At 36.4% G+C, this 27,856-nt stretch overlaps 1 protein-coding gene across 1 annotated transcript in view; it reads left to right on the top strand.

Moving 5' to 3' along the window:
* The window catches only part of UGGT2 (UDP-glucose glycoprotein glucosyltransferase 2), a 165,058-nt gene that overhangs the window by 108,817 nt on the left and 28,385 nt on the right, over positions 1-27,856 (top strand). The window contains exons 24-30 of the mRNA XM_024755268.1: positions 762-857; positions 5,412-5,514; positions 8,933-9,012; positions 11,345-11,528; positions 15,799-15,957; positions 16,340-16,425; positions 24,459-24,543. Coding sequence (XP_024611036.1) covers positions 762-857; positions 5,412-5,514; positions 8,933-9,012; positions 11,345-11,528; positions 15,799-15,957; positions 16,340-16,425; positions 24,459-24,543 — 793 coding nt within the window. The remainder of the gene's footprint in view (positions 1-761; positions 858-5,411; positions 5,515-8,932; positions 9,013-11,344; positions 11,529-15,798; positions 15,958-16,339; positions 16,426-24,458; positions 24,544-27,856) is intronic.

Here is a 27,856-nt window from a genome sequence, read left to right as displayed (position 1 = left end):
CCCATTTATTTTATGTTTATTAAGTGGCCATTAAATGTAATGCTCTGTGAAAGATATGGTAGGTATTACAAATAAAAATAATATACAGTGTACAGGACCTATAGTCCAGCAAAACATGTTATAGTAGAGAGATGCTGACAGTACTGACAAGGTTCTCAACCACTCTGACTCTAAATTTCTTTGTTTATGAAATGGAGATGCCTATTCTTAAAGTTCAGCTAACATTTTCTGTTCCAGCATATCATTGAACATATACATTTTCCCCATTATGGATTTTTTAATTTGGTTATATTTAATCCAGGTATTTATTTTGTACAATTTTAGTTTTCAAACGAATTTGAAACCAAAGAAATCTGGGCTTCTTAACTATATTAAAAGTTATTTGAAAGTAGTTATTCTATCATTTAATTTTTGTTCTTCCTGCGCTGCTTTCTTTCCTACATGGGTCCCAGTGCTTGGATATATAACCAGCACTCAGCAAATATGGACTTGAATTGAATGATTCTCCATATGCTTATAGATACTATTAGGAACACTTATGTGTTTAAATACCATATCAGTGATAAGAAAAAATAGGATGACCTTAGAAGCAGCAGTCATTTTACTTTGACAAATTATACAAGTTTGGAAGAAAGGTCATTTATATACAGTTGGTCTATTGGAGATATTTTACATTAAATTCCCCTTTCTTGAGACATTAATTGTGACATAAAATATGGACTTTTCTTCCCCCCCAAAACTCATTTATCTTGTTTCTCCAGCCTGAGTGACCTTGTTATGAAAATCGATGCCCTTCTTTCCTCTTTACCTAAACATGCATCTCGGTATGACGTCACATTTCTTGAGGAGAATCACAGGTAAGATGTATTAGTGCTGTTTTTTTTCTGTCACTGCATCCTATACTGAATTATGGTTACCATATGTATTCACAATATAGCAAAAGTTAAAGTAGAATTAAAAGTTGTTAGAGAATAAATGTATTTGACAAGATAGGGAAAAGAAATTTGAGTTAATTATATTCTAGTAAATAAATGACATATATATATACACACACAGATACATATATAGGATATGAAGTTTCAAGTAAGTTAAATCTAGTATGATTTGTCTTATTCTCATCTTTCTTCCACATTCAAGATCATTGGGAAGTTTTGCAGTATAATCTTTATAAATAATAATATCTTTATATTCTCAATGTATAAAAGGCTCAGTTACTGAAGAATTCTGCTTAATAAAGTGTAGATATGTACAACAGAATGTCCCAAACTGTGTTTTATGGAACATTACTCTGAAGTGTTGACAGATATCTTCTGAGGGAAAAACTGTAGTCAAGTAAATTTAGAGAATACTGAATCTTTTGGGGTGGAGGAGTGAGATTTTCAGTGTGCATCAACATTTTGACGATTATGAGATGTGGTGTGGCTAAAAGAAAACAAAAGAAAAGTTCATTTTTGGTAAACTCAACAGTTGGGTAACTTATTCACGGAACACTTTTTTTGTTAGAAATTTATTATTTCATAAAAATTAGGTTTCCAAAAAGAGCCATCAGAGAAATACTGTTTTAGAATAATAAACTAGTTTATACTTTTACTGTATAATACTTCCCCTCTAAGATATTTGAAATAAAATTCATCAAGTTCTATCTACGTACATAAAATAATCTGAGTCCCCAGCAGGGACTTTTTTTTTTAATTTAAAAATTAAGGACCACTTAGAATGGGAAAAAAGAATCAGTTAGACATTATGTAACTAAACTATAGACATGTTTTATTTTCTTTTTCTAATCACTGCTCTTATAAAGCTAAAATGAGACAAATTACTTTATCGTAAACTTAAAGTGGCTGGCACTTCTAAGTTTTCTGATTTTATGGTAGATGCGATCTTATATTGCTTCTGTTTACTCTATTACAAGATAACACGTTCTTTGGCTGTAGAAGGTCTATCTTTTGAGGTGTCTTCACACATGTATAGTAGTATCATTCTTAGGAAAAATTACTTTCTAAAGAGAAATTATCTAGCACTATTGGGAATGAAGTTTTTATTTTTTTCAGATAACTGAACTGAGATTCGATACTTTTCATTTTAAGTATTTTAAACACTTTTAGCAGAATTCTTTTTGCAAACGTCTTTGATTTCCTAAATACCATGTGCTGAAATAATTTAACACAAATTAGTGACAACTATCATTGCAAACATTAATCACTATACTGTTACATGGTTATGTTATACTTAGGAATTTTGATATGTTGGAACTGTTTACTCCCACATTGAATGTCTGAAACATTTGGTCTTTCATAGGTTATTGTTGTTGTAGTCTCTGCTTTCTTTCTTTAGCTCTCACATCAATCAACGTGTCCTGCTGCTTTTAAGCCTTCTTTTATATAGAAGGATATGATGTGACTTTGTGACAGTGGTTTACAATTCTCCAGTTCTTTTCTATTTATTTCTGGGCACTGTTACAAATATTTATAAATGGATCTGTAGTATATGTGTATTGGTATGCATCTGTGTTTATACAATAATATATATTCATCTAATGCCTGCCTTTTTTAAAATGCAAAGTCAGTAATCTTCCATTTTTCTGAGTTCATGTGTATAATTAGGTATTTAACTTTTCCTTCTGTGTGTTTACACATGTTGGTGTGATCTATTTATCCACATCGACTTTGGTTGTATGGCATAGCATGAGCTTTCTTGTCAAAAAAAAAAAAAGAACAGCTTTTTGATCCCAGTCTACCACTTACCTAGCTATGTGACCTCTCTTAGCCTCAGCTTCTTAGTCTATAAAATATAGATGATGATCCCTACCCTTCAGGGGTTTTATGAGATTCAGGCCTACTGTCTTAAGTATAGTAGATATTTATTTAATGCATTGTAGCTATGTGTATTCGTTACACAAATAACAAGGTGCTTCTCACAACTTGGAAATAAGAGCACTAAGGTTGAACCTGAAAGTTAAGCCATAAAATCAACTCGTATTAATCAGGGGAGAAATGTGAATACTTACCTTAAATGTAGGATCCATGTCAGCAAGACTTAATGATAATCTGATTGAAGGTCTTAATTTATTGAAGAAACAATGACTTCGTTGGATTTCATTTGTGTTGGAAGCCTAGAAAAAGAGAGAAGCACATTAGCAATGCCGGGCTGGGTAGTCTGGGTCAATCAGAGCAGTAGAATCACTGTTGCACACACACGTGCGTGTGTGGTATATATGTATGCATATGTATATTGGGAAGTGTATAGATAAGAATTCATGTATGTATGTATGCGTGAATGAATGAATTGTTACAGGATTTGACGTTACACAATTGTGGGAGCTGGTTAAGTAGTCTCTGTAAGGCTGTTGGCTTCTGATACTGGAACTTTAAGTTCACAGGGCAGGCCATTAGGAAGAGGGGTAGCTGTCAAGAGGGGAGAGAGCAAGAGAGAGTTGTCAAGAGCAAGCTGGAATCCCACAAGTATGGACTGAAACCTGTGTCAGTTCTTGTTGCCTCTGACCTTCGTGCATAGCAGGTGTCCTGCAGAAGATGGGAGCCCTATCACAATGCTAAACACACATACGTGACCTAGGAGGCAGAGGGTAGGAGGAGGATCTTGGGGAAGGTAGAACCAGTGGGGGCCTCATGCCAACGATGTTGAGTCAGCAGATCAGTAACAAAGTGTGTGAGCTAGAGAATGGCTGCCGCCCCCTCCTGCCCTCCAGATATCCTGAGAATCTCTCTTCTGGCCCACCCACCAGAATCATGAAGGAAAGGGAATTCTGGAAAATGTCATTCAGCCTAACCAACACACATACTACACAGACGATGGGAACTATGGGATTCTGATTCACAGAACCTCACAGAATTGGTAGTGGTCTGGGGGAAAAAACTTAAAGTAGCTGTCAACAGATGCCTACTTTAGCCATAGTAATGTCTCATGAAGCATATAGAAAACAACCAGTTTTGACTAGTGCTACAAGTATGACAGTAATTTGTAAAATTTTCACCAAGAAAACTAAAGGAATTAACCATTGTAGATAGTCTCTTTAATTTAAAACATCTGATTTGTAGCCCTGGTTTCTAGCAGCAATTATCTACCAGGATTTGTTGTCTGATTCTGACACTCCTGTTTAAACATTATTAACTCTTATCAACTGCATATAAAATAAAATGTCTTTCATCTCTCTAGGTCAGAAGACCCATTTTTGAAGTGAATTTTACATTAGCTTTTATTTGATTGCTGAGAAATTATTTCACTGCTGAAGTCTAGATATTTATAGTCTTCTTGTACCAAAGAAGACTAAGATCCCTGTAGTCTTAGAGGGGTACAGTTTGATTTGGTAAAATCTTTTTACCTTTGTAATATGTAAGATATTTAATTTATACATCTCCAGAAAAACTGATTTCCTATGTTATTGTAGTGTTAAAACAGTAATCAATTGGACTGTTCTGTACTTTTCATTAAATATATCCTTTAAACTTTTCATTAAATTAAATATAGAATGGATTATCTCCTACTGGCCTTTTCTGTGCTTTTAATGATTTTCCCAACATTTTCCTTTAAAGATTAGTCCGTCTTCTAACTTAGATCAGTGAAAGACAAAAACGGAAAGGTCAGAGGGGAGGAGGTGTGGAGAGGATGACTTAGGTCAAAATAACGTGAAAAATTTGGGTGTTTTTCCCCTGAGCTTTCCTGTTATAATATGTTGGGTTTTTAAAACTAGTAAGTTTAATAGAAGTACTGAATAGTTAATTCTGTCATTCTCAAATCTGAGAAAATATATTTAACACAGAAGCATCTTTGTTTTATTTATTTAATTTATTTATTTTTGGCTGTGTTGGGTCTTCGTTTCTGTGCTAGGGCTTTCTCTAATTGCAGTGAGCGGGGGCCAGTCTTCATCGTGGTGCACGGGCCTCTCACTATCGCAGCCTCTCTTGTTGCGGAGCACAGGCTCCAGATGCGCAGGCTCAGTAGTTGTGGCTCACGGGCCCAGTTGCTGCGCGGCATGTGGGATCTTCCCAGACCAGGACTCAAAGCCGTGTCCCCTGCATTGGCAGGCAGATTCTCAACCGCTGTGCCACCAGGGAAGCCCCTGTTTTATTTTTTTACGTTGTATGATCCATGAGAATTTGGGGGGCTTAAAATTATAAAGTTTTTTCACTATAATAGTATTGTTCTTTGAAGAGTTTTTAAAAAATCATTCGTCCATAATTTCTTACTTTCATTTTCTCTAGTTCTTTGCAGTTTTCTAATTTAGTGAATGCAAACATTAAACTTTTAAATTTGCATTTTCTTCTGTGAAATAACCAGGATTTTTTAATCCAGTGAAAAAGAAAGAAATTTATAAGAAAGTACGTAGCTAAGATTAATTAGGCAATTGAATAAACTTAACTGATCAGTGTTCATCTTATTTTTTATTTTTCTAGCATTATAAAGATAAATTCTCAGGAGAATGATATGTCCTTTGATGTCATTGCTATTGTTGATCCATTGACAAGAGAAGCACAGAAGATGGCACAGTTATTGATTGTAAGATATCATATTTTATTAAATATTATATATATATATTATATGATATATACTTCTTTTAGTTTGAAATTTATAATCTTTTCAGGTATGTTTTCAAGTATAATCAAATGTTTGCTCTTGATTCTTTCATACAACATTCTAAGTAGATTGTCATATTTCAGTGTAGAAAATGAAATGATGGAAGTATGCCTATGGTGTTATGGCAGTACCAGGTTAGGTGTTAATGTGGACATAATTGCTGTCCCCATCACCCCCAAAATTCATATGTTAAAGCCCTATCCCCAATGTGACTGTGTTTGGAAATAGGGCCTTGGGGAAGTAGTTAAGGTTAAATGAAATCCTATGGGTTGGGCTGTAATGCAGTAGGATCGATAGCCTTATGAGAAGAGGAGAAGAGAGATCTTTCTCTCCTCACAAACATAAAAAAGAGTTCATGTGAGTACACCACCACCTGGCAGCCATCTACAAGCCAGGAAAAGAACCCTCTCCAGAAACAATATGCCAGCACCCTGACATGAAATAAATTTCTGTTGTTCAAGCCACCCAGTGTTTTGTTATGGCAGCCTGAGCTAACTAATACAAGCCTCTTCCCATCATCATCTTTCTTACCCCAGGTGTGGAGAGTGGCTTCTGGAGAAGCTGATGTCTAAGCGTAATTAGTCTAATAAGCTTAAAGTATAATAAGTAACATTAACCAAACAGGTGAAGCTAGTGGAAGAAAGAACATGAAGGCTATGTTCAAGAGGTTTGGCCACTGTAACAAGAGCAAAGTAACAGTACCTTCAAGCCTGAAGTTGATTTCTGTCATCTCCCCATCCAAGTGTAAGCCACCTGGAGTTGCCAAGGCAGCTCCACACGTGAGGGACTCAGACATCTTCTGTACTGTTCAGCCATCCTCACGAAGCAGCTTGTTTCCAGCAGTCTAAGATCACAACATCATCTCTGTATTTCTGCGGCGGGAAGGGGAGAACAAGGGCCCAACCCCAAACATATTCCGTCCAGTTGCATCCCTCTGACCAGAATGTAGCCAGCCAGCCAGCCAGCCAGCCAGCCAGCTGCACCTAGTCACAAGATTCTTCCCCTAGGCACGTAGAGGAGAATGAACCTTAGGAGACAGATAGCAGACTCTGAAAGGACATTATGCGGCTTATCCTTGTACTGAAAATTTTAAAACTTCAAATTGTGATGCAGCTTTCAGTAGTTACATTTGAATAAGCTAGTTATGTTGGAAGGCTATGTTGTTTTCCTGATGATGTTTAAAATTTGGGGATACTTCTGTTTGAAATTGCTCAATACTGTTTTTTTTAAAGACACATCAAAAAATATTCTCAGAAGAGGAAACTATTTGTTCTTTGACAGTTTCCTTTTGGAAACAGGCGAAAGTAATTAGATATGAAGTCTGGTGAAAATGTAAATGATCAAGCTGGGTCATACTGGTGGATATTCTATCAAAATTTCAAAATGTTTCTCTCAGAAATTAGTTTGCCTTTTCAAATCAAATAGGAAAAATGGGTGATAGGTATGTGTTATAAATGCATTTATTAACGTGTACAAATAATTTTGGAAACCCGTTGCCATTCTGCCTATTCAGTGTATAATCAGGGCAAACTTCATTCCACAGCTGATTTGCTTGCCTCATTCTTTCTTTCTGCATTTGTATACCTTCAAACTTGAACTTCTTTAGACACACTATTCATATTATTCTCTAGAGAACAGAGATCAGTAATCATACCTATGAGGAATGGAGGTAGTATGATTCATTCCCTTATGAATCCTATGGGGATTCATTATCCAAAAAAAAATTGCTTACCTCTGAAGCTTTTACGCAAACATAGAATTTAGGAATAAGAAGTATGGGTTATACAGAAATATAAAATATGGAATTGCATTCCAGCTTACATCATTGGTAATAGTAGCATACTTGGTTTCTGAGCAACTCAGAACCTCACATAGCATATTATTTCTTACTATAGAGAAAATGTATGCTGTAAATTTGTGCTATAAAGCACAAATTAATTTACTGGAAAAAATGGTCAGTGTCTCATTTAACACTTGGAAGAAACAGTGGCTCAGCAGCCTCCATTGTAGCTAATAGGAGTGATAGAACGGGACTTAAAACTCAAAGCTCTTAAATCTTTGGTCTGTACATTCTAATTTCTCCTCAAACCTGTATCCTTTCCCTTCCATATATCTGTTTTATTCTTCTCCTTTTACCTATGTCCTTCGTTGTCTAATATCTTTCAAATCTTCACTGACTTGTTGCCTGTATGGAGGTGGGGACTATCAAAATTAATAATTCTCCTACTTCAGTGCTCTCGGGCAGGGGTCCCCAACCCCGGGCCACGGACCAGTAGCGGTCCGTGGCCTGTTAGGAACCAGGCCGCACAGCAGGGGGTGAGCGGCGGGTGAGCAAGAAAAGCTTCCTCTGTATTTACAGCCGCTCCCCATCGCTCACATTACCACCTGAGCCCCACCTCCTGTCAGGTCAGCAGTGGTATTAGATTCTCAGGAGCGCGAACCCTACCGTGAGCTGTGCAGGAGAGGGGTCTAGGTTGCGCATGCCTTATGAGAATCTAATGCCTGATGATCTGAGGTGGAGCTGAAGAGGTGATGCTAGTGCTGGAGAGTGGCTGCAAATACGGATTATCACTAGCAGAGAGGTTTGACTGAACAGAGACCGCAATAAATCGGTTGCTTGCAGACTCATATCAGAACCCTACCAGTGAGCGACAACAAGCTCAGGGCTCCCACTGATCCTGCATTATGGTGAGTTGTATAATTATTTCACTATATATTACAATGTAATAATAATAGAAATAAAGTGACAGTGAATGCAATGCACTTGGATCATTCCAAAACTACCCCCCACCCTGGTCTGTGGAAAAATTGTCTTCCACAAAACCAGTCCCTGTTGCCAAAAAGATTGGCGACCGCTGCTCTAGGGAAATAAAAAGAAAAGAGAGTATTTTATCTGTATGTAGCCAAGACCTTCCTACATCTTTTACAATGTAGATGAAATTCCAAAAGGATCAGGGCACCCTTGCCATCGTTGTTGTGAGGTCACACTTTGTCTTTCAAGTCAAGGTTCTAATAATTATTTTACTTGTTCTTCAGTAGTAAGGAAATTTGGATACCAATAAAGAAAGTCACACTAGGCAAAAGGTAGGCAGCATAACCTTTGGGCAGTGAAATCAACTGTGTGGATTCAAATCTTACTTCTGCCATGACTTACTGTGTGATCTTGGGCAAATTACTGTATCTGTCTGTGCCTCAGCTGTGTAAAAGTAGCTACCTCAAAAGGATGTTGTGTGAATCAGATGAGATAACGGATGTCAAGTATTAATGTAGTAGCTGGTAGATAGTAAATGCTCAGTAAGTGTTAGCTATTAATTTCAAATATGGAAATTTTTTCTAATAGGTACTTGGCAAGATTATCAACATGAAGATAAAATTGTTCATGAACTGTAGGGGTAAGCTTTCAGAAGCCCCTTTAAAGAGGTGGGTCTATGTGAACATAATTTCATTTTGAAAAATTTGCAAATGCTAAAAGGAAAAAAACCATAATTACGGCATCTGTTGTTTTTTTCTTCACAAAATGTTTAACTGAAAGAGATCAGAAGATCAGAGATAACTTATTAACCTTAATTGATATAAAACTAAAGTAACCTAACCAGTAAAATTGACCCCATCTAATTACAGAATTTACATGGTTTTATGTTCATCCGTGGGTGTTTTTAAAAATGTGATCTAGGAATACCTATTTAGAATTATACGGTTTGGGGCTTCCCTGGTGGCGCAGTGGTTGAGAATCCGCCTGCCGATGCGGGGGACACGGGGGTTCATGCCCTGCTCCGGGAGGATCCCACATGCCGCGGAGCGGCTGGGCCCGTGAGCCATGGCCGCTGAGCCTGCGCGTCCGGAGTCTGTGCTCCGCAACGGGAGAGGCCACAGCAGTGAGAGGCCCGCGTACCGCAAAAACAAACAAACAAACAAACAAACAAAAGAAATATACAGTGGGCTCAGCAACATGGATGGACTTAGAGATTATCATACTAAGTGAAGTAAGTCAGAAAGAGAAAGACAAGTACCATATGATATCGTAATACGTGGAATCTAACATATGATACAAATGAACCTATCTACAAAACATAGACAGACTCACAGATATAGAGAACAGACTTGTGGTTTTCAAGGAGGAGGAGTTGGGGGAGGGATGGATTGGGAGTTCAGGGTTAGCAGATACAAATTATTATATATGGAATGGATAAACAACAAGGTCCTACTGTGTAGCACAGGGAGCTATATTTAATATCCTGTGATAAACCAGAATGGAAAAGAATATAAAAAAGAATATATATACAGTATATGCATAACTGAATCACTTTGCTTTCCCGTTTGTTCTGGATCCTTGCTTTATCACATAGTCCCTGGTTCTGTATCTCTAACCTCTCTAGTAGCCCTCTTCTTTCAGTCTTAAGAGTTATTCAATTTTTAAAAAGAAATAAACTTAACTTCCTCTCCTGTGGAGCCCTGGCTTTTCCTCCTCTTCTCCAGTCTTTGTCATCTCAGCTTTGCACAAATGTGGCCAAGCCCCCTCTTCATCTCTCATTCACCGGTACCTCCACTGAAGTTGGGCTTTAACTGAATCACAAAGAAATTGCTGTTTGCAACATCCATGGGATACTTCTTACTTAATGATGTTTCTGCTGCATTTGACAGTACCAGCTACTTGGTTTGGACTGTGTTCTCTCCAGGGTCTCCGCTTACCCACTCTTCTTTTTTGACTCTGCCGGCCTGCCTGCCATAGGCAGCTTCACGGCTGCCAGTGATGAGCGCCCCTGGGGTCACACTCAGCATAAGTTCTCCTTGAGTGCGGGCTGCACCTGGTGATTTGCTTTCAGTGAACAGAATATGGCAAAAGTGATGGCATGTCTCCTCTGCAATTAGGTTGTAAGAGGCTGTGACTTTTGTCTTGCTGGCATTCTCTCTCTCTTGCTCTTGTGTGCTTCTCTACGCTTGCTGGAGATGCCCTTGTGGCAAGGACTGAAGGAGGTCTCCAGCCAACCACTAGTGAGGAGCTACTGCCCTCATGCCGGTGGGCCTTGAGGAACTGCAGGAGCCTAGGAGTGGATCCTTCCCCCATGGAGCCTTGAGATAACCACAGCACAGCGGACACCTTGATTGTAGTCCCAGAATAGTGACAGTCAATGTTCTTAGTATTATAACTGTTTCTTATTATGTAAGATACTAGGGGGTGAGGCTAAATACATTAAGATTGCTGGTACTTCTAAAAGCTCTGTTAATAAGCACCTGCTTTAAACTCACTCCTGTTGGTTTTTAATTGCACTTTTTGAATTAGTACCAGAATCTTAGCTTAAATTTTACTTGCTTTCTGGTTATCATTTCTCTTCATGTTCTTAATGGTGCTAAGAGCTAATAAAAATCACTAAAAATAGACCATGCTCAAACTTTGAAGAAGGATCAATGAGTGAATACAGATCATAAACTGCTGGAACCCGCATAAGTCAGTATATCTTAAAGGGATTCTAATCGTGTTCATTAAGAAATAATTAACAAGGGTATATAATATACACAGTCTTATAATAGATAACAGTGTAAACAGAATAGTGATTGCCTACCATTTACATAAGCATTAACCTCAGTATAGCGTGTTTTTAGTCTTTAAGACTTTAGTGTGTTTTAAGTCGTTAGCGTGTTTTTAACTTAAGACTTTCTGGTCATGTTTTTAAGCCATTTTCAGTTTTAAAATATTTTAGAAGAAATCTCAGTTTTGGTCACACTATGTATTTTATTTATGTTCTACCAACAGCTTCTACCGTTTTGTTCTGGAACCGGAACTGACGTTACCACCTAATGATGTTACTGGACCAGTGGCAAAATTCTTGGATATCCCTGAATCACCCCTTCTAACCCTCAACATGGTTACTCCTGAAAGCTGGTTGGTTGAAACAGTACACAGCAACTGTGACCTTGATAATATTCATTTAAAGGATGTAAGTTACAAAGAAAGAGGAATAGGATAAATTCTTATGAGCTGTTATTCCTGTACCAAGTGCATACTCACTGCTCACCAGAATTTTCTCCTTTATGATTCTAGGTCCTGATCCAGTCTTTCCTTTGATTTTCGAGTTTCCCTAACTTCCAAATTCAGCTTCTCTGGTTTTATGGGTTCTTAAATGCCCTCACTGTTTTTGTTGCTTCAGAAGTGCTACCCTAAGATGAACAACGTAGAAACTATGGAGACAGATGAATGGCAGTTTAGGACAAAACCATTAAGTACCTTTGCCCTTCAGGTTTTGTTTTTAACTCAGAGAGGAACAGTTTCATCTGAAATTATTTTTTGCCCCACAGCTCATAGCCAGAGAAAGCAGTTCCAATGAGATGAGGGTAAAAAGCAGGAAAAAGTTTGCTTATATACTTCGGGCTGAGTGCATTCTTTCCCACCACCTCCAGTGTGACCCTTGTCCAGTAAATGACCGGACTTCTCTTCCCCACCTGTAGTCATTCAATCCACAGCACACAGACAAAAAACAAAACCACCGACAGGAGACTATTTTATAATATTCGGAGTCTTTCCAAACATTCTATTCAAAATTGGAAAGGCATTCAGAAAGCACAAAAAAAAAAAACCAGAAGCATTTTAGGAGAGTTTACCTAGAAGACATGTATCTAGAAACTGGGGTGGCTGGGGGCAGTACTTCCTTCTCACTGTCCTCCCCGTTGCCCGGTCCTGCACAGCCTCTGACCTGTTTCCAGTTCTGCATTTGACAGCTCCTTCAGAAGGTAGCCATTACCTTGACCCAGGCATAAACTTTTTACCTCTAATAATCTGGTTAAGGTTGTTCATTATTTGTTTCTCATGCTTTTCATGTGTCACCTTTTGTCTAAAGATTTTCCTTCTAGGCAGCTTTCTTCTGATTCACTCATGTGTAGATTCTGTGGGATCCTGAGTCACTTCCCTGGAACATACTCACCTATACGACCAACTTTACCCACCCGGAGAAGAACCTAAAACTCAGTCATAGCAGTCATCTGTGACTCAGTCATCAATCGGTCCTTCAAATTGAGGGAAAAAATAGAAAGAGAGCAAAACAATGAAATCCATGAGGGAAAGTTCAGAAGTGAATTTGGCATGAAGTAAAAAAAATCCTGTTTCCTCCATGATTAGTTGGATCTCTTTTGGTCTATTGGTTCTTCATTAAGAGAGTTAGTTCAGCAATATATATCGGTAAATAACTTGAAAGACTCTAACCAAAAGGGTAAAAAGTTTGCGGTGGGAGAATTAATGCAGCTTAAAGATTTTAAATTGAGTCTGCTGGTAAAAAAATTTTAGTTTCTACTGTACAGTTAATAGAGATTAAACATTTTGTTGTGAGTGGCAAATATAGCAATGCCTTTTTAGAACCTATTTAAATGAACAGTATTTTAGAAGACTAAAATAAACAGAAATAATTTCCCCTATCGTCGTAGATTATATGAGTAAACAAAAGGAAATTACAAATTCTAGCAGCTGTAAAAGTTAACTACCTCTAAGGCTCTTCTCTTCCACTCTGTGCTGTACATACTTACGGTATTACCTGCAACTATCCTAGAGAAGTATGAAATAACAAAGACATGTGCTCAAGTAGAAAGAAGGAGTTGTAGGTAAAGGAAAAAAGTGAGACTAATAATGAGAGATGTGTCACTACACACTAGCTTGTATAGTCAGTACTCCTTGCCACATCTAATTCCCGAACATTATATAACCACCTGAAAAAAGCTTGATCTAGAAAGCGTCTTCCTTCCCAGGTCTTTGTTCACATGGTTTATTGCACAGCCGGCATTAATGCCATTATTAAAGGTGACAAAAGTGGTTCTAGGAAAACTTAAAGTGTGACAGTTACTTTTACCTGGAGTTCAGAGGTGGTTCTCAGAGCTTGTAACTAGAACTGCGTCCAAAGGCTCTCTGGTTATATTTCATCATAGCCTTTATCTGACAGATGTCAAAATACCTGAAACAATAGTGATTGTTTACCCAGTAAAGAGGAAGTGAGTAAATAAAAGATTGCTGAAGGAAAATGGTGTGTGGCTATGTTAAAAGGAATTCACAGAGAAATGCATTAGCCCCTTTTGAAATATAAATAATTTAGACATCAGTTTTATTGACAAGGCATTCATTACCAATGTAAATGTCAAAGAATTCCTATTTGAATGCCATAGATAATATTAATAAACCCAAATGTTAATCTTTATAATCAAACTTATAATTTTATTAAAGGAGGAAGCTAAATCCTTAACTATTCAGTCACAGAATAATACAATAAACACTTCTGTTTAGAAATACTAATATGCACCAAAGTTATATTGGAAAGATATTAAATTCATGTCTCATGTCAATAGTTAATATTTAGAACAGATTAATAAAAATATAAAGGAGATGTAAACATCAAAAAAGATCACTAGCCTTCCTATTCTTGCTAAAAATAAACCTTGATAATAGGAACTAATTTAACTCAAATCACCTTTATGAAATTATTATAAAACTTTAAATATTCACAAAATTTTAAATACTCACTAGAAAGTACTCTTTGAAAAATGAATTTGCTATTTTTAGTGTTGTGGTTTGAATAAGTCAACACAATTGATGTCTGTTATACAAATATATAAGGAAGAGAAACTTTCACATTAATGTATTATAAATGAAGATATTATTTAGTCACAAACTGATTGAATGTACTTGAACTCTGCCCTGATATCTAATTCATAATTTAAAATAGTTAAACTTTACTTCATAATCCCTCTGGGGTAGTTTCCTTGTCTGTAAAGTGAAGGAGTTAAGCTAGATGATCTCTAGGATTTCTCATATTCTGAGACTATCGCATAGAAATCTTTCTATCCAAAATGCTGTAAGGATTGTGGATACAGGTTAATGAAGTATATGAAGTTCATCACTAGAGTAGTAATAACTCAACAACTAATTCAGAGCTCAACTAAAGTCATTGAAACAAATGCTATTTTCAAACAAGTTACTTATTTCATGTTCTTAAAAACAGTAAAATTATAAGAACAGGGCTCAAGAAAGAAATACTGTACACAAGTGCTATAATTATTTCTGTAGTAATTATAGTCAAAGAAAAACAACTATATAGTACAGAATATTTTCAAATACTCTGTATGCTAAGCACCATTAAAAGTAGTATCAAAAACCTCGTAGTGTGAAATAAAATTAGAGATAGATAGCATCATTGTCTTATCTGCTCAACAAAATTTGCCAGACTATATAAAAATCACTTACCATTTGATTTATTTTTATGTTTGGTTATGTTTTTCATGTGATGTAGAGAAAATACTTTCTCCCTAAAATATTTATTATAACATTTGCAATAGAGTAAAATCTGGAAACATTTGGAATGTCCAGACATTTAAAAGGATGTTTTAAAAAGAGGACGTGGGGCTTCCTTGGTGGCGCAGTGGTTGAGAGTCTGCCTGCCGGTGCAGGGGACGCGGGTTCGTGCCCCAGTCCGGGAAGATCCCACATGCCGCGGAGCGGCTAGGCCCGTGAGCCATGGCCGCTGAGCCTGCGCGTCCGGAGCCTGTGCTCCGCAACGGGAGAGGCCACAGCAGTGAGAGGCCCGGGTACCGCAAAAATAAAAAAGAATTAAAAAATAAATAAATAAAGGACTTGTTCTTAGAAAACTATATTTAATGAAAAAGGTTATACTTTCTTAGAAAAAAATTATGGAGCAAAAGAAGAAATCAGTGCATTGATGTGTATATGAATGTTTAGTCTGTAGGTAGTTTCTATTTTTTCCCTTTTACACTCTTATATTTGCTAAATTTTCTTTAATGAGCATATGTTTTTTTGAGTGCAAAACAATTCACCGTTAATTGTTTTTAATTGCAAGAAATGTGATAATGATGACAAGTTGGCCTTCTTGCCAGGTCTGAAGCAGGAGATCTAGGGCACAGCCAATGAAGCAGATTCTTTGAGTGCTACAACTTACTGAGCCACCCATCCATTCTCACATCTCTCCTGCTTGTGATTTTGGTGCATGTATCATGATGTTGGAGTAGAGCTGATGTCATGGGAAAGGAAGAAAATTCATCTTGAGCTTTAGTGTTCAAGAAATTGATTCAGCTATTAGGTTCACTTGTCTAAAAGAAAGACTTGAGGTTGCCCCCAAAAATATATTGGCTAATATTAAAATAATCACATATGTTTATTACAAAATTTACATTATGAGAATTAGTAACACCAAAAACAATGACATATTTCCTCCGTAGATTGAGAAAACTGTCACAGCAGAATATGAACTAGAATATCTACTGCTCGAAGGACATTGCTTTGACATAATCACAGAAGAACCTCCTTGGGGTCTGCAGTTTACACTGGGCACAAAAAATAAACCTGTTGTGGTTGATACAATAGTGATGGCCAATCTTGTAAGTATTATACATACTCAATGGATGATTGAGAATGTATTAGATGTTTTGGTGAAATCTATACTTAATTAGATGTTTTGGTGAAATCCTCCAAGTTTTCCTAATAATATGAAATAATTTGTATCCTACTGTTACTGAACAGCTCCCAGAAAAAAATCCTTGAATAAAGTAATTAAATAAAGCGAACATGAAGGGAGTCATACTTTCAGAATGTGCTTTTAAGGTTATTGCAAAGTCTTCTTCCTTGGAATTCATTTGTAGAAATCATTCGTTCCACAGTTAGTAAACACTTATCTTGGAGTATTCATGAATAATCTTTCTTGAACAATTGGACCTCATTTTCATTCATATAACCATGATCATGTTTTTCTCATCTTAAAAGGGATATTTTCAATTAAAAGCAAACCCAGGTGCTTGGATACTGAAATTACGCCAAGGAAAATCTGAAGACATCTATCAAATAGTTGGGTGAGTTATATAAACCACTTTCAAATTTTTATATATAAATAAGTTTTTAGTGTGATATGACCAAGATCATCAAAACAACTAAAATACTCACAAATGCCATTAGTATAAAACAAAAACTTCTTATAAAACTGTGACATTTGTTCCTATCATTGTTTTATTTCAAAATATAAAAGGTATGACTAAAGTATACATCTTGTTCTTTACTCCATCTCCTAATTTTCTATAGACTTTTCCATGTGTTAACATAATGAACATCTTTATCGTTTAATGACTATATAGTATGTATAGCATCTTATATAGCAAAGCCATTATCTGTGAGTTATGTTCAGTTTTTCATTTTTATAAATAAGAATTGGTTTCTTTCATAGTAAATTTCCCTCATTAATGAGACTAGTATAAAGCAGGGATCATCAAACTTTTTCTATTATAGGAGCCAATAGTAAATGTTTAATGTTTGAGGGCACATATGATTTTTGTCAGTATTTTCTTTTTCAACAACCATGTTAGAATGTAAAAATCATTTTTAGCACAGGGGCCATACAAAAATAAGCCACCAACTTGATATTGCTCACCAGCCATCGTTTGCCAGCACCTGGTAAACTCTTTTTTGTACCCCTTAATATCTGTAGTGTTCATTTATTTCAATAAGTATTTATTGGGCACCTATGATTATAACAAGCAGTGTGCTTAACAAAGGTAATATATGGGCAGAGGTTATTGTACCTTTTTTCAATGCTTTTTTCCCCTTTTCCTTATAGTGCCTAGAACATAGTGTCATTCAACAAACATGCTTAATAATTTAAGCATACAAAGCTGGGAATGCTGAATTCTTCTTTTTAAATCTTTTTTTTTTATTATTGAATGAAAGATTCTTTAAATTCTATAGTGCTTTACAATTTTCAAAAGTTTCACACACACTATTTCATGTAATCCCATAATAACCCTTTTCTTCCCTATCCCTATAGTGCCCCCCTTTCCCTCTCCCCACTGGTAACCACTAGTTTGTTCTCTCTATATATTTGTCAGTCTGCTTTTTTAAAATATTATTCACTAGTTTATTGTATTTTTTAGATGCCACATATAAGTGATATCATATTTGTCTTTCTCTGACTACTTCACTTAGCATAATGCTCTCCAATTCCGTCCATGTGCCTGCAAATGGCAAAATTTTATTTGTTTTTAAAGGCTGAATAGTATATGTGTGTGTGTGTGTGTGTGTATATACACACACACACACAAAACAGCTTCTTTATCCATTCATCTGTTGATGGACGCTCAGGTTGCTTCCATGTCTTGGCAATTATAAATAATGCTGCTGTGAACACTGGGGTGCCAGGACTGGAATTGCTGGATCATATGGTAATTCTATTTTTAGTTTTCTGAGAAACCTCCATACTGTTTTCCACAGTTGGCTGCACCAATTTACTTTCCCCCCAACAGTGTAGGAGGGTTCTTTTTCTCCACATCCTTGCCAACATTTGTTATTTGTGTTCTTTTTGATGATGGCCATTCTGACAGGTGTGAGGTGATACCTTGTTGAGGTTTTGATTTGCATTTCCCTGGTGACAAGCGATATTGAGCATCTTTTCATGTGCCTGTTGGCCATCTGCATTTCCTCTTTAGGAAATGTCTATTTAGTTCCTCTGCCCATTTTTTAATCGGGTTGTTTGTTTATTTGATGCTGAGTTGTATGAGCTGTTTATATATGTAGATTATTAACCCCTTTTTGGTCATATCATTTGCAAGTGTTTTCTCTCATTCAGTAGGTTGTCTTGGTTTTGTTGATGGTTTCCTTTGCTGTTCAAAAGCTTTTAAGTATAATTGGGTTCCATTTGTTTATTTTTGCATTTGTTTCCTTTGCTTTAGCAGACAGATCCAAAAATTACTGCTGCAATTTATGTCAAAGAATGTTCTGCCTGTTTTCTTCTAGGAGTTTTATAACATCTGGCCTTACATTTAGGTCTTTAATCCACTTTGAGGTTATTTTTATATATGGTATTAGAGAATGTTCTAACTTCATTCCTTTACAATTAGCTGTGCAGTTTTCCCAGCACCACTTATTGAAGAGACTGTCTTTTCTTCATTGTATACTTTTGCCACCCTTGTTATAGATTAAGTGACCATAAGTGTGTGGGTTTATTTCTGGAATCTCTGTTCTGTTCCGTTGATCTGTGTGTCTGTTTTTGTGCTAGTACCATACTGTTTTGATTACTGTAACTTTGTAGTATAGTCTGAAGTCAGGGAGCATGGGGAATGCTTAATTCTGTGATAGGGTGAAGGGTAGGGGGAAGTCAGTATTGACATTAGAAATGAGATAATACCTCAAGAGAGTTTTGAAGAATTATAGGAACTTACTGCTAGTCATACGACAGCCAGAACATTCCAGGAAGAGGATGGAGGTACAGATCTCTCATCTAAAACTCTTAGGGCCATATGTGTTTTAGAATATAGCATTTTCCAAATTTTACAAAGTTAGTATATTATGATGTATTGAGCAGGGTCTAAGAAAGCACTTCATTAAATATCATTTCTGTCACAAACGTGTGAAATTCACACTAAAGGAATATATAATGACTGTAAAAGAAAACAAAAAGACAAGACACAGGTGGAGAAAATATTTGCAAAGCATTATTCAACAAAGAATTATATAAAGAACTATCAAAATTCAACAATAAGAAAACTTGATAAAAAATGTGCAAAAAACTTGAGCAGACTCTTCACCAAAGAAGATACATGGATGTCAAATAAGCACGTAAAAAAGACGTTCAACATTGTTAGTTATAAGGAAAATGCACGTTAAAACCAAAGTGAGATACTGCCACACATCTATTAGAATGTGTAACATTAAAAAGACTGACACTAACAAGTGCTTATGAAAATATGGAGCAACAGGAACTGTCATACACTATCATTAGGAATGTAGAATAGTACAGCCACTTTGGTACAGTTTAGCAGGTCCATAAAAATTTAAATACACACTTACCATATGATCCAGGCATTTCACTCATAGGTATTTACCCAACATAAAAGGACATATATGTTCATACAAAGACTTGTACATTAATGTTTATAGCAGCTTTATAAGTTGTAAAACGGTAGGTAATTAAGACAAATTATGGTGACGGAAGTCAGATCACTTGTTGCTTGGAGATGGAGGGCAGCTGGGGTGGGGAAGGGGCAGGTAAGCAGGCAAAGTGTTGGAGATAAACAGGTGAATAAAACACAGTTCCTACCCTTCCACAATTCATCCCAGTAGGAAAGATAGTTAAGGAAATGAATGACAGTAAAACGTTTTAAGTGCTACAAAAGAGTGCTGTGGTGGTACAGAAAATAAGCAAAATACACTGTGACTTTATATTGACTCTTCTTATAAAAATCATGGTTTCAAAGGATAAATTTGCTTCATCTTCTTTGGTCTTTGCAAACTATACTGCCAAGAACTCTGTGTTTCTAAATCTACCACTATTGTTTCACTGTTGTTTTTTGCAAACAATTAGGTAAGCTGTGATTCAAATTCCTTCTCTGCCACCAACTCTGTATGAGTTTGCAAAAGTTTCTGAAGTCTTTATTTCCAGATAACAAGAGGGGATAATCCTACCTGTCTTGTGGGGTCTTGGTAAGGACTACATGAGATTAGTGTCTCATGTCCTGAGTAAATGTCCATTTCCTCCTCACTTACTCTTTCTTTCTTCTTTACAATTACATATATTATTGTATATTGTATATGTATATTGTATAATATATATGCAATATGTATTATAATATGCATAGTATATATTATGTAAAACAGTTACTATATTAGGTTCTATTTAATCTTCTTTACCATTATTTGTTATTATACACAGCCTATAAATGGATGGTTTAGGGAGAAAATAGCCCCTGATTTAATATTAAGTACCACCAACAAATCAGTGCAAAACTGATTTTTCTCACTCACAGTTAGCCAACTCTTGGTGATGGAAGGAATTTCAAATTTGTTTATGTTCCTTATAAATGATAATATCATGAATTTCTCTCAGTCATAATTTACTTAACTCCAAATATGATTAATATGTCACTAGATAGCCAGAGTGGAAAAAACATAAATGATGCTACTCTTTGATTTTTTTGAAATTAAAGTTTCAGTAATGAAAAACAGGTCAATTTGAAATATGACAAAAATGGAAATTCTATTTATCCCAATTTATGATTTAGTTCTAATTGATATTACATTATATTTAAGCAAAGTATTCTTGAAATATGCTGAAAAGCTAAGCTAAAGTAACACTGACATGAGTTTCTAAGTTCAGATTTTAAAACCATGACTGTATAATTTGATATTTTTAAATTTGCCTTTTTGTTTATTAGGCATAATCCTCACATATGTACTTTTTATGTCTATCCATGTTTTTATAATCTTTAACTGCAAATCATCTACCCATACTCTGTGTTGACTATTATTTACCTTGAATTCAAAAATACTCAATAAAATTATTCTCTCCTAGAAAATTTTTGTAGCTCTACTAAAATCAGACAAATGCTTCTCAGATTTTCCTCATTACAGAGAGTAGCAGATGCTTTACATATACATATATATTTTTATATATGCCTTCAACATGCTAAATTATTTTGCTAGTCTTTTTCACTTGAAATCTTCAGGAAAACAGATTACCTAATTCGTAGTTATTTTACACCTTTGAAACTGATCAGCTTCTCCTGTGCTTTATATAGAAGGCAAGAGAGGTTTCAGAGCTCTGCCCACTGGCCCTGGCGGTGGTTATAGCTCACTCTTTGTGAAGCCCTTCTGTGAGCTCTTAGAAGGTCTCTAATTGCTGCACCTCGCTCTCGTTTGATTCCCTGGTCCCAGTTGGTGCATCTCTATTCCAGGTGACTTCTCTAGCATCTTCCTCGGTCTCTGGGCATCCTGGGCTATACCAACAGCGTATTTCTGCTGAGGTCTCCTCATATCTCCAGGTTGCTGTTTTGGCAGGATGCGTGACTACCCCATGATAGCAAAACCAAATCTCTCCTACTTGGCTCCTTCTGACCCATGAGAAGTACTTACACATCACTTGCCTAGCAAACTCTAGGAGTGCAAGCCGGTCTCAAAGGCAGTAAGAGTGGTAATAAGTCAGTCCTCAAATATCAGTCCATGGTCCATTTTAACTTTCCCAGACAAGAGCCAAATGCAGTCCTCTGTGTCTCACAACTTCAGGAAAGTACATTGCAAAGTGCTTTCCCCTTAAAGCATCTGCCTTACTGAGTTTAGGATTAGAAGATAATGCTCCCCACACTTCCCCAGGGGGCGTGTAGAGGTGCACACTCACAGCCTGGCAACAGCTCTCTCCAGAGACGCTCTTCAGCCTTCATCTCACTCCTTTCCTCCTTTCAAGTGCCTTTCAAGTTGAAGCGTTTTAGTATCTTTTTAGTACCCCACCCCCCAAACGTTTAGTTCTTTACCATCACATTGCCGTTAGTTAAATATAAGCTTGACCAGATTCACTATTGATCATAGGTTTTATATGTTTCTTTCATCTTTCACATTCATTTTTGGTTTGGGTGGCTGACTTTCCATATCAGAGACGGAGTTAACACAGGGAAATGGATTCTTGATTGGACTAGGAAGGATTGGAGGAGCTAGCTCTTCAGGAGAGCTGGCTCCCAGGACCAGCCCAGGAACTCACCAGCCAGAAAGAACTGCTACCTCTCCCATGATCAGAAGAGTGAGAAAGCATGAAGCTGCTCCACTAACCCGTCAACTCCCTGTCAGTCCCCAGAGAGTTGAGTTTGCACACTGGAACCCTGGCATAGACAACCTCTAGGTCTCCGTGACGTCGCTTGCCCAAAGAAAACAGGCATCACTGCATTGACCCTCCCTCACTTGTAAATTCCAAATCACATGCACATGTATCTGTTTAGTAGAATCTAATTATTAACCAGAACCATAGCTGTAAAAGAATCTACAAACAAAAAAGAGTTTTTAGCTTTCTAAGCTCTGCAGTATATGCTAAAAGGTGGAACGGGTATCGCCTGCCATATCACGATATGCACCAGATTTCTACAGATATTTTCTGTAGAAACCTTAGGGGTATACTCTTGATTTTAAAGGCCTGAAAACGTTTTTGCCTTTCTTTGGCTTATCTTCTAAGTCCTGATAATAGTACTGATTATAATTCTCCTCAGAATGCTTGAAACAAGACTTCATCATCTTATTCTACCATCCAGTGTTTTGGATTCGAAATGAGAGGCCGTGTGATTAACTTTTCCTTTACAAAAAATTAAATGATATTTATAGTTGGAATTCCAGGACAAATATGTATGCGTCCTTTTTTGTAAAGTAATACTTCCTGATGTGTAATGAATCCTTTCATTTTGAAGTCAATGGCTTTTACTGAGAAATATTCTCTCACGTCTCTTATTGAGAATATAAATGATCTGAGTGCTCCTTTTTTCCCCTGTATTAACTCCTTGTCAGTGAAGCCCTTGTCCTCTGACTTCCTGGCTCGTTCCCTTCATTTCAGCGGCTGACTGTCTTCATGTATCCAGTGGGTTTTAGTTGCTTAGTGTTACTTACACAGGTGTAACAGTGCAGTCGTGAAGAGCCAGACTACTAGGGCTTAGTCTGGATCTAGGATAATTATTGTACCTTCCTCAGAGGATGGGTGTGTGGATTACATGAGTTAATATCTATAAAGTGCTTAAAATAGTGCCCAAAGTAGAACAAGAATCGTCATCACTACCCCCTCTACCATGTGGGATGGAGGAAGTTGCTTTAGATCTTGTACGGGCCTAACTGCAGTGTTGGGCCGCCTCTGTTCTGGTCTCAGTGGATGGTGGATCCGACAGCTGAAGTTGCTGATGTCCTTGAGCAACATTTGGGACTGGAAGCTCTTGCAAGTTTTTAAGAGATTTGACGTTTCTACTACATAAGTTGGAATACTTTCTTTTTTCTAGTGGTAAATGTTGGCAGGGGCTGTGCCTCGTGCCGCGGGTCAGGCACCTCATCTGAGGCACTGCGAGTGAGAGTCAGAGACGTGTGAGTCGGCATAGCCCTAGAGTCCCCAGGTTTTTATTTTAGAAAAAATTTCAAGCGTATGTTATGTCTGACTGAATGCAAAGTATCTACTAATTTGACATCTGATTGCTTTCCCTCTTTGAAAAAATTCAGTTTTATGGTAAATGCTTTTTACAGTAGCATTTTTCAGTTCATAGTGAAAATAGTATCAAAAAATTTTTGAGCAAAGCTGTCATGTTTGATTTATTTATGCAGTGTTGAAAATTAGACTATGAACTACATAATGTGTAATATAAAATAGATCCAAGTGGTGCAGATGGACATGACAGACACATTTTCAATCTTATAAGTTTAATGATATACTGCAAATTTTGGCATTTGAAAATGGCTAGTAAATAATGAAAAGTAGTTGTATGGTGTAGATTTCCTTTGATTATGCTGTATAAACAACTTATTTTAAAGTCTAGAAAATGTTTCATATTTTAATTATCATTACAATATATGAAAGATCTGACTTTTGTGATAATTTTAGTATACAGGAATAAAGATAAGCTATAATCTGCGCTTTCTGAGTGACTAGGTGATATCAAATTTAGTGAGTTATTTTTGTACGATCTTAATTTGTATTAAGTTAAAATTGGATAATTTTGAAAATTGTAGTGTATTGCAGCGTATCTTTTTTTTTTGCGGTACGCGGGCCTCTCTGTTGTGGCCTCTCCCGCTGCGGAGCACAGGCTCCGGACGCGCAGGCTCAGCGGCCATGGCTCACGGGCCCAGCCGCTCCACGGCATGTGGGATCCTCCCGGACCGGGGCACGAACCCGTGTCCCCTGCATCGGCAGGCGGACTCTCAACCACTGCGCCACCAGGGAAGCCCTGCAGCATATTTTAATTGACTATAGAAACAGCAGATATGACATATACACAAATGATATTATACTTATGTCTATTGCAAAATGAATTTTTTCTGTTATTTGTACCATCATAATTGTATGTCTTTTCTTAAATTGATTATATTTACATGTTTTTTCTGCTTCTAGGCATGAAGAAACTGACTCTCAACCAGACCTAGGAGAAGTCATTGTTGTGCTAAACAGCTTCAAAAGCAAAATACTGGAAGTACAAGTGTGTGAGGCCAAAGCTCTTTACAGGCTTTGTTCTTAGTATTAAGAATTCTTTTTGTGTCCTTAATTAATTAATTTTTATTTTACTACTGATTTCACAGTTTTAGTACTTAAAATCTCATATTGGAACTCTGGCAGTGAAAGGAAGAAGAGGATTAAATCATGAAGGGAAAGCAGAGAGCTTGAAGATAGAAGAGAAGAAACGATTTTTTTTTTTAAGTTATGATGTGTCTACTGTATCTACTATATTTGTAACCAAATTATGTTATAAATTAGGCTTCAGAGATGAGATCCGGAATACAGGTTGAAAAGTTACCCCTTTCAACAGGAAAAAAAAAAAGTGATGTTTCAAAAACCAGAAAAGTTTTTAATGATGGCAGGTTTAGTTCTTTTGGACAAACTCACCTACTTAAAATCAGTAAAAATGCTGGGCGAAATGTTTCTAAAAAATGTTAAAAGCACTGAGGAGCTGACAATAATGATAATAAGGAAATACAAAACCAAAATTAAAGGGAAAATGAGAGCCTAGTGAAGTAAGCAAGCACCGAAGCTGCTCTTATCCCAGGAAAGCTGTTGTTGCCCTGAAACATTTGTTCATCCTGGTACACTTGAACTATCATTTTGATTTAATTTGCGAGGTGATGGGGACAGAAATTAAAACCCTAGACCCACATAAAGTGGGTAATCTATTAGAAGACCCTCTCTGCAATAAGCTGGCTATAGCTTCGGGGTAAGGATGAACCATAGTAAAGTATACCACGCAGTCTTTTAGCTCAAATTGGTATCACCTAAGAAATCAAAGGAACCCTGAGCCTTGAATTTGCACTAAAATGGCTCCAGATTAATAAGGTTTTACAGGCATCTGACAGAAACATCCAGATATCTCTGGAATAAGACTACTATATCCAAATAAACAAAGAAAACCAACAGAAACGGCAGATGACAGAGAGCAGATGCACAAACACTCCATATGTTAGAATTATTGACACAGACACTGCAACAACTATGCCTAAAGTGTTTAAAGAAATAAAAGATAGGCTTGAAAACAATTGCAGGGAATAAAAAACTATAAAAAGTGCATATCTGATATTTTTTTAAAGTAAAACTTCTAAAACTGAACAATACAATGACCAAAGAATTCAGTGGGTGGCTTTAACAAGGCCTCAGGAGAGAACTAGTGAGTTGGAAGATAGACCAAAAGACATATCCTAAATGCAACTGACCTTATAAAAGAGGAAACTACAGCAGAGAGTATATAAAAGGCATAGAGAATAGAGTGAGAAATCTAAGATACCAGGATTGCATTTAAACATGGCTCTGCCACTCACTAGCTGTGTGACCTTGGACAGATTACTTAACCTCTTTCTATCTCATTTTCCTTATCCATAATAGGAGTTAATGATGAAACCCTCCTTATAGGTCTACTATAAGGATAAGATAATTTAGCTTTATGAAGTACTTTATGAGTGTTTAAAAATAAAATCCATTTAAATGGAGTTCCAGAAGGTGAGGAAAGACAGAATGAGGTACAGGTACTATTTGAAGCAATAATAGCTGAGAATTTTCATGAGTGATGAAAGGTACTAATTTGCATATTCAGGAAGTTGAGTGATTCCCAAGCAAGATAATGAAAAGCAAATCTACACCTAGACTCTTGTTAATAAAACTGCAGAAAACAAAAGACAAAGAGAAATCTTGAGAGTAACCAGAAGAAAAAAGGAAAATTACCTTCAAAGAACTATAGTTAGCCTGACAGTTGGTTTCTCAGCAGTAATAATGGAAGCCAGAAGATAATGAATGATACCTAAAAACACTGACAGAAGAAAGGAATGTCAACCTCGTATAATTCACCCTGAAAAGTATTTTTCAAGAAAAAACGTAAGGTATTTTCAGACAAATAAAAAACTGGATTTGCCACCAGCATGCTCACACTAAAGGAAATTCTAAATGGTATACTTCAGGCAGAAAAAGAATTATCTCAGATGGAAGATCTGAGTTTGAAAAAAGAATGAAGAGAAAGGAAAATGGCAACTCTGCGGATGAATCTGTGAACAGTGAATATAAAAAACAACAGTTATGTCTTAGGATCTTAAAAATCAATTAAAAAATAACAATAGCATTTAAGGCATTATATAAATAAGGGTGTGTATAATAACATATAAGGTTCTTATATTGACCAGGACAAGGATTATGATTACTTTTAGACTTAAGGGCAAATCTGAACGCTTTACATTTCTAAGATAACCACTAAAAGAATAGAAACAAGGCATAATGTCATAGTGAAGAGGAAAATGGAATGAAGCAAATTAATATAAATGGACTAAGAAACAAGAAATAAAGCAGAATACATGCGTCATTGAAGAAGCACAAAATAGTAAGTAAGAATTTAACCCAATTACATTAAATGTAAATGGACTACATGGTCCAGTCCAAAGACTAAGATTGTCAGACAGGATTTTTTTTTAAATCCCACTCTGTGTTTGCAAGAAGGAACATCTAATATATAACAATACAGTTTCAGGGTAAAGATGAAAATAAAAGTGTGGCAAAAGTATACTAGGCCAATACTAACCTAAACAAAGCTTGTATGGCTATACTAATATCAGAGATATTAAAACAACATTATTAAAGGTAAAGAAGGTTACTCTATATGTGTATATAAGGCAGAAATAGAATTACCAAGAGAAACTGGCAATTCTCTATAATACTGGGATATTTTTAACATACGTCTCTCAGTACTTGATATAACAGGCAGACCAAAAACTCATTAGAGATGGAGATTTGAGCAGTGTGATTATAAATCTTGACCTAATAGATGTATATAGAACACAATAGCCAATAACACCAAATGAACAATCTTTCAGACACAGACATTAATAAAAATTAGCTTTACGTTTAGTTGAAAAGCAAGTTTCAACAGATTTCAGAAGAATGAACTCATACAGAGTATGTTCCCCATCTACAGTGCAGTAGAAATTAATATGCAGAGGTAACTAGAAAACACCCATTTTGCCAGAATCTCTGTGATCTAATAATGGTAGGCTACCAGAACTCAAGCCTTACATACCGCAGAGATTCTAAACCACCAAATCATCAAAATTGACCTTGCATCCCACATCATAACCTGTTTCTTATCACCTCTGCTCTTTTTCCTGTGATCAGTTGTACATGTTTATACTCATCTTTGATACTGTTTTTCCTCTACTGGCTTTGGCTTCCTTTCTCAGGAAGAGAAACTTATACTGTGTCCTTCCAGATGAAAAACCCCACAAACTCAGACCAGCTGCTTAAGTTACTAACTCATCCCCAGCCTT

This window comes from Neophocaena asiaeorientalis, unplaced genomic scaffold, assembly GCF_003031525.2.
Source record: "Neophocaena asiaeorientalis asiaeorientalis breed wild unplaced genomic scaffold, Neophocaena_asiaeorientalis_V1.1 scaffold141, whole genome shotgun sequence".
Lineage (NCBI taxonomy): Eukaryota > Metazoa > Chordata > Mammalia > Artiodactyla > Phocoenidae > Neophocaena > Neophocaena asiaeorientalis.
This window is presented reverse-complemented; position numbering and strand designations above follow the sequence as displayed.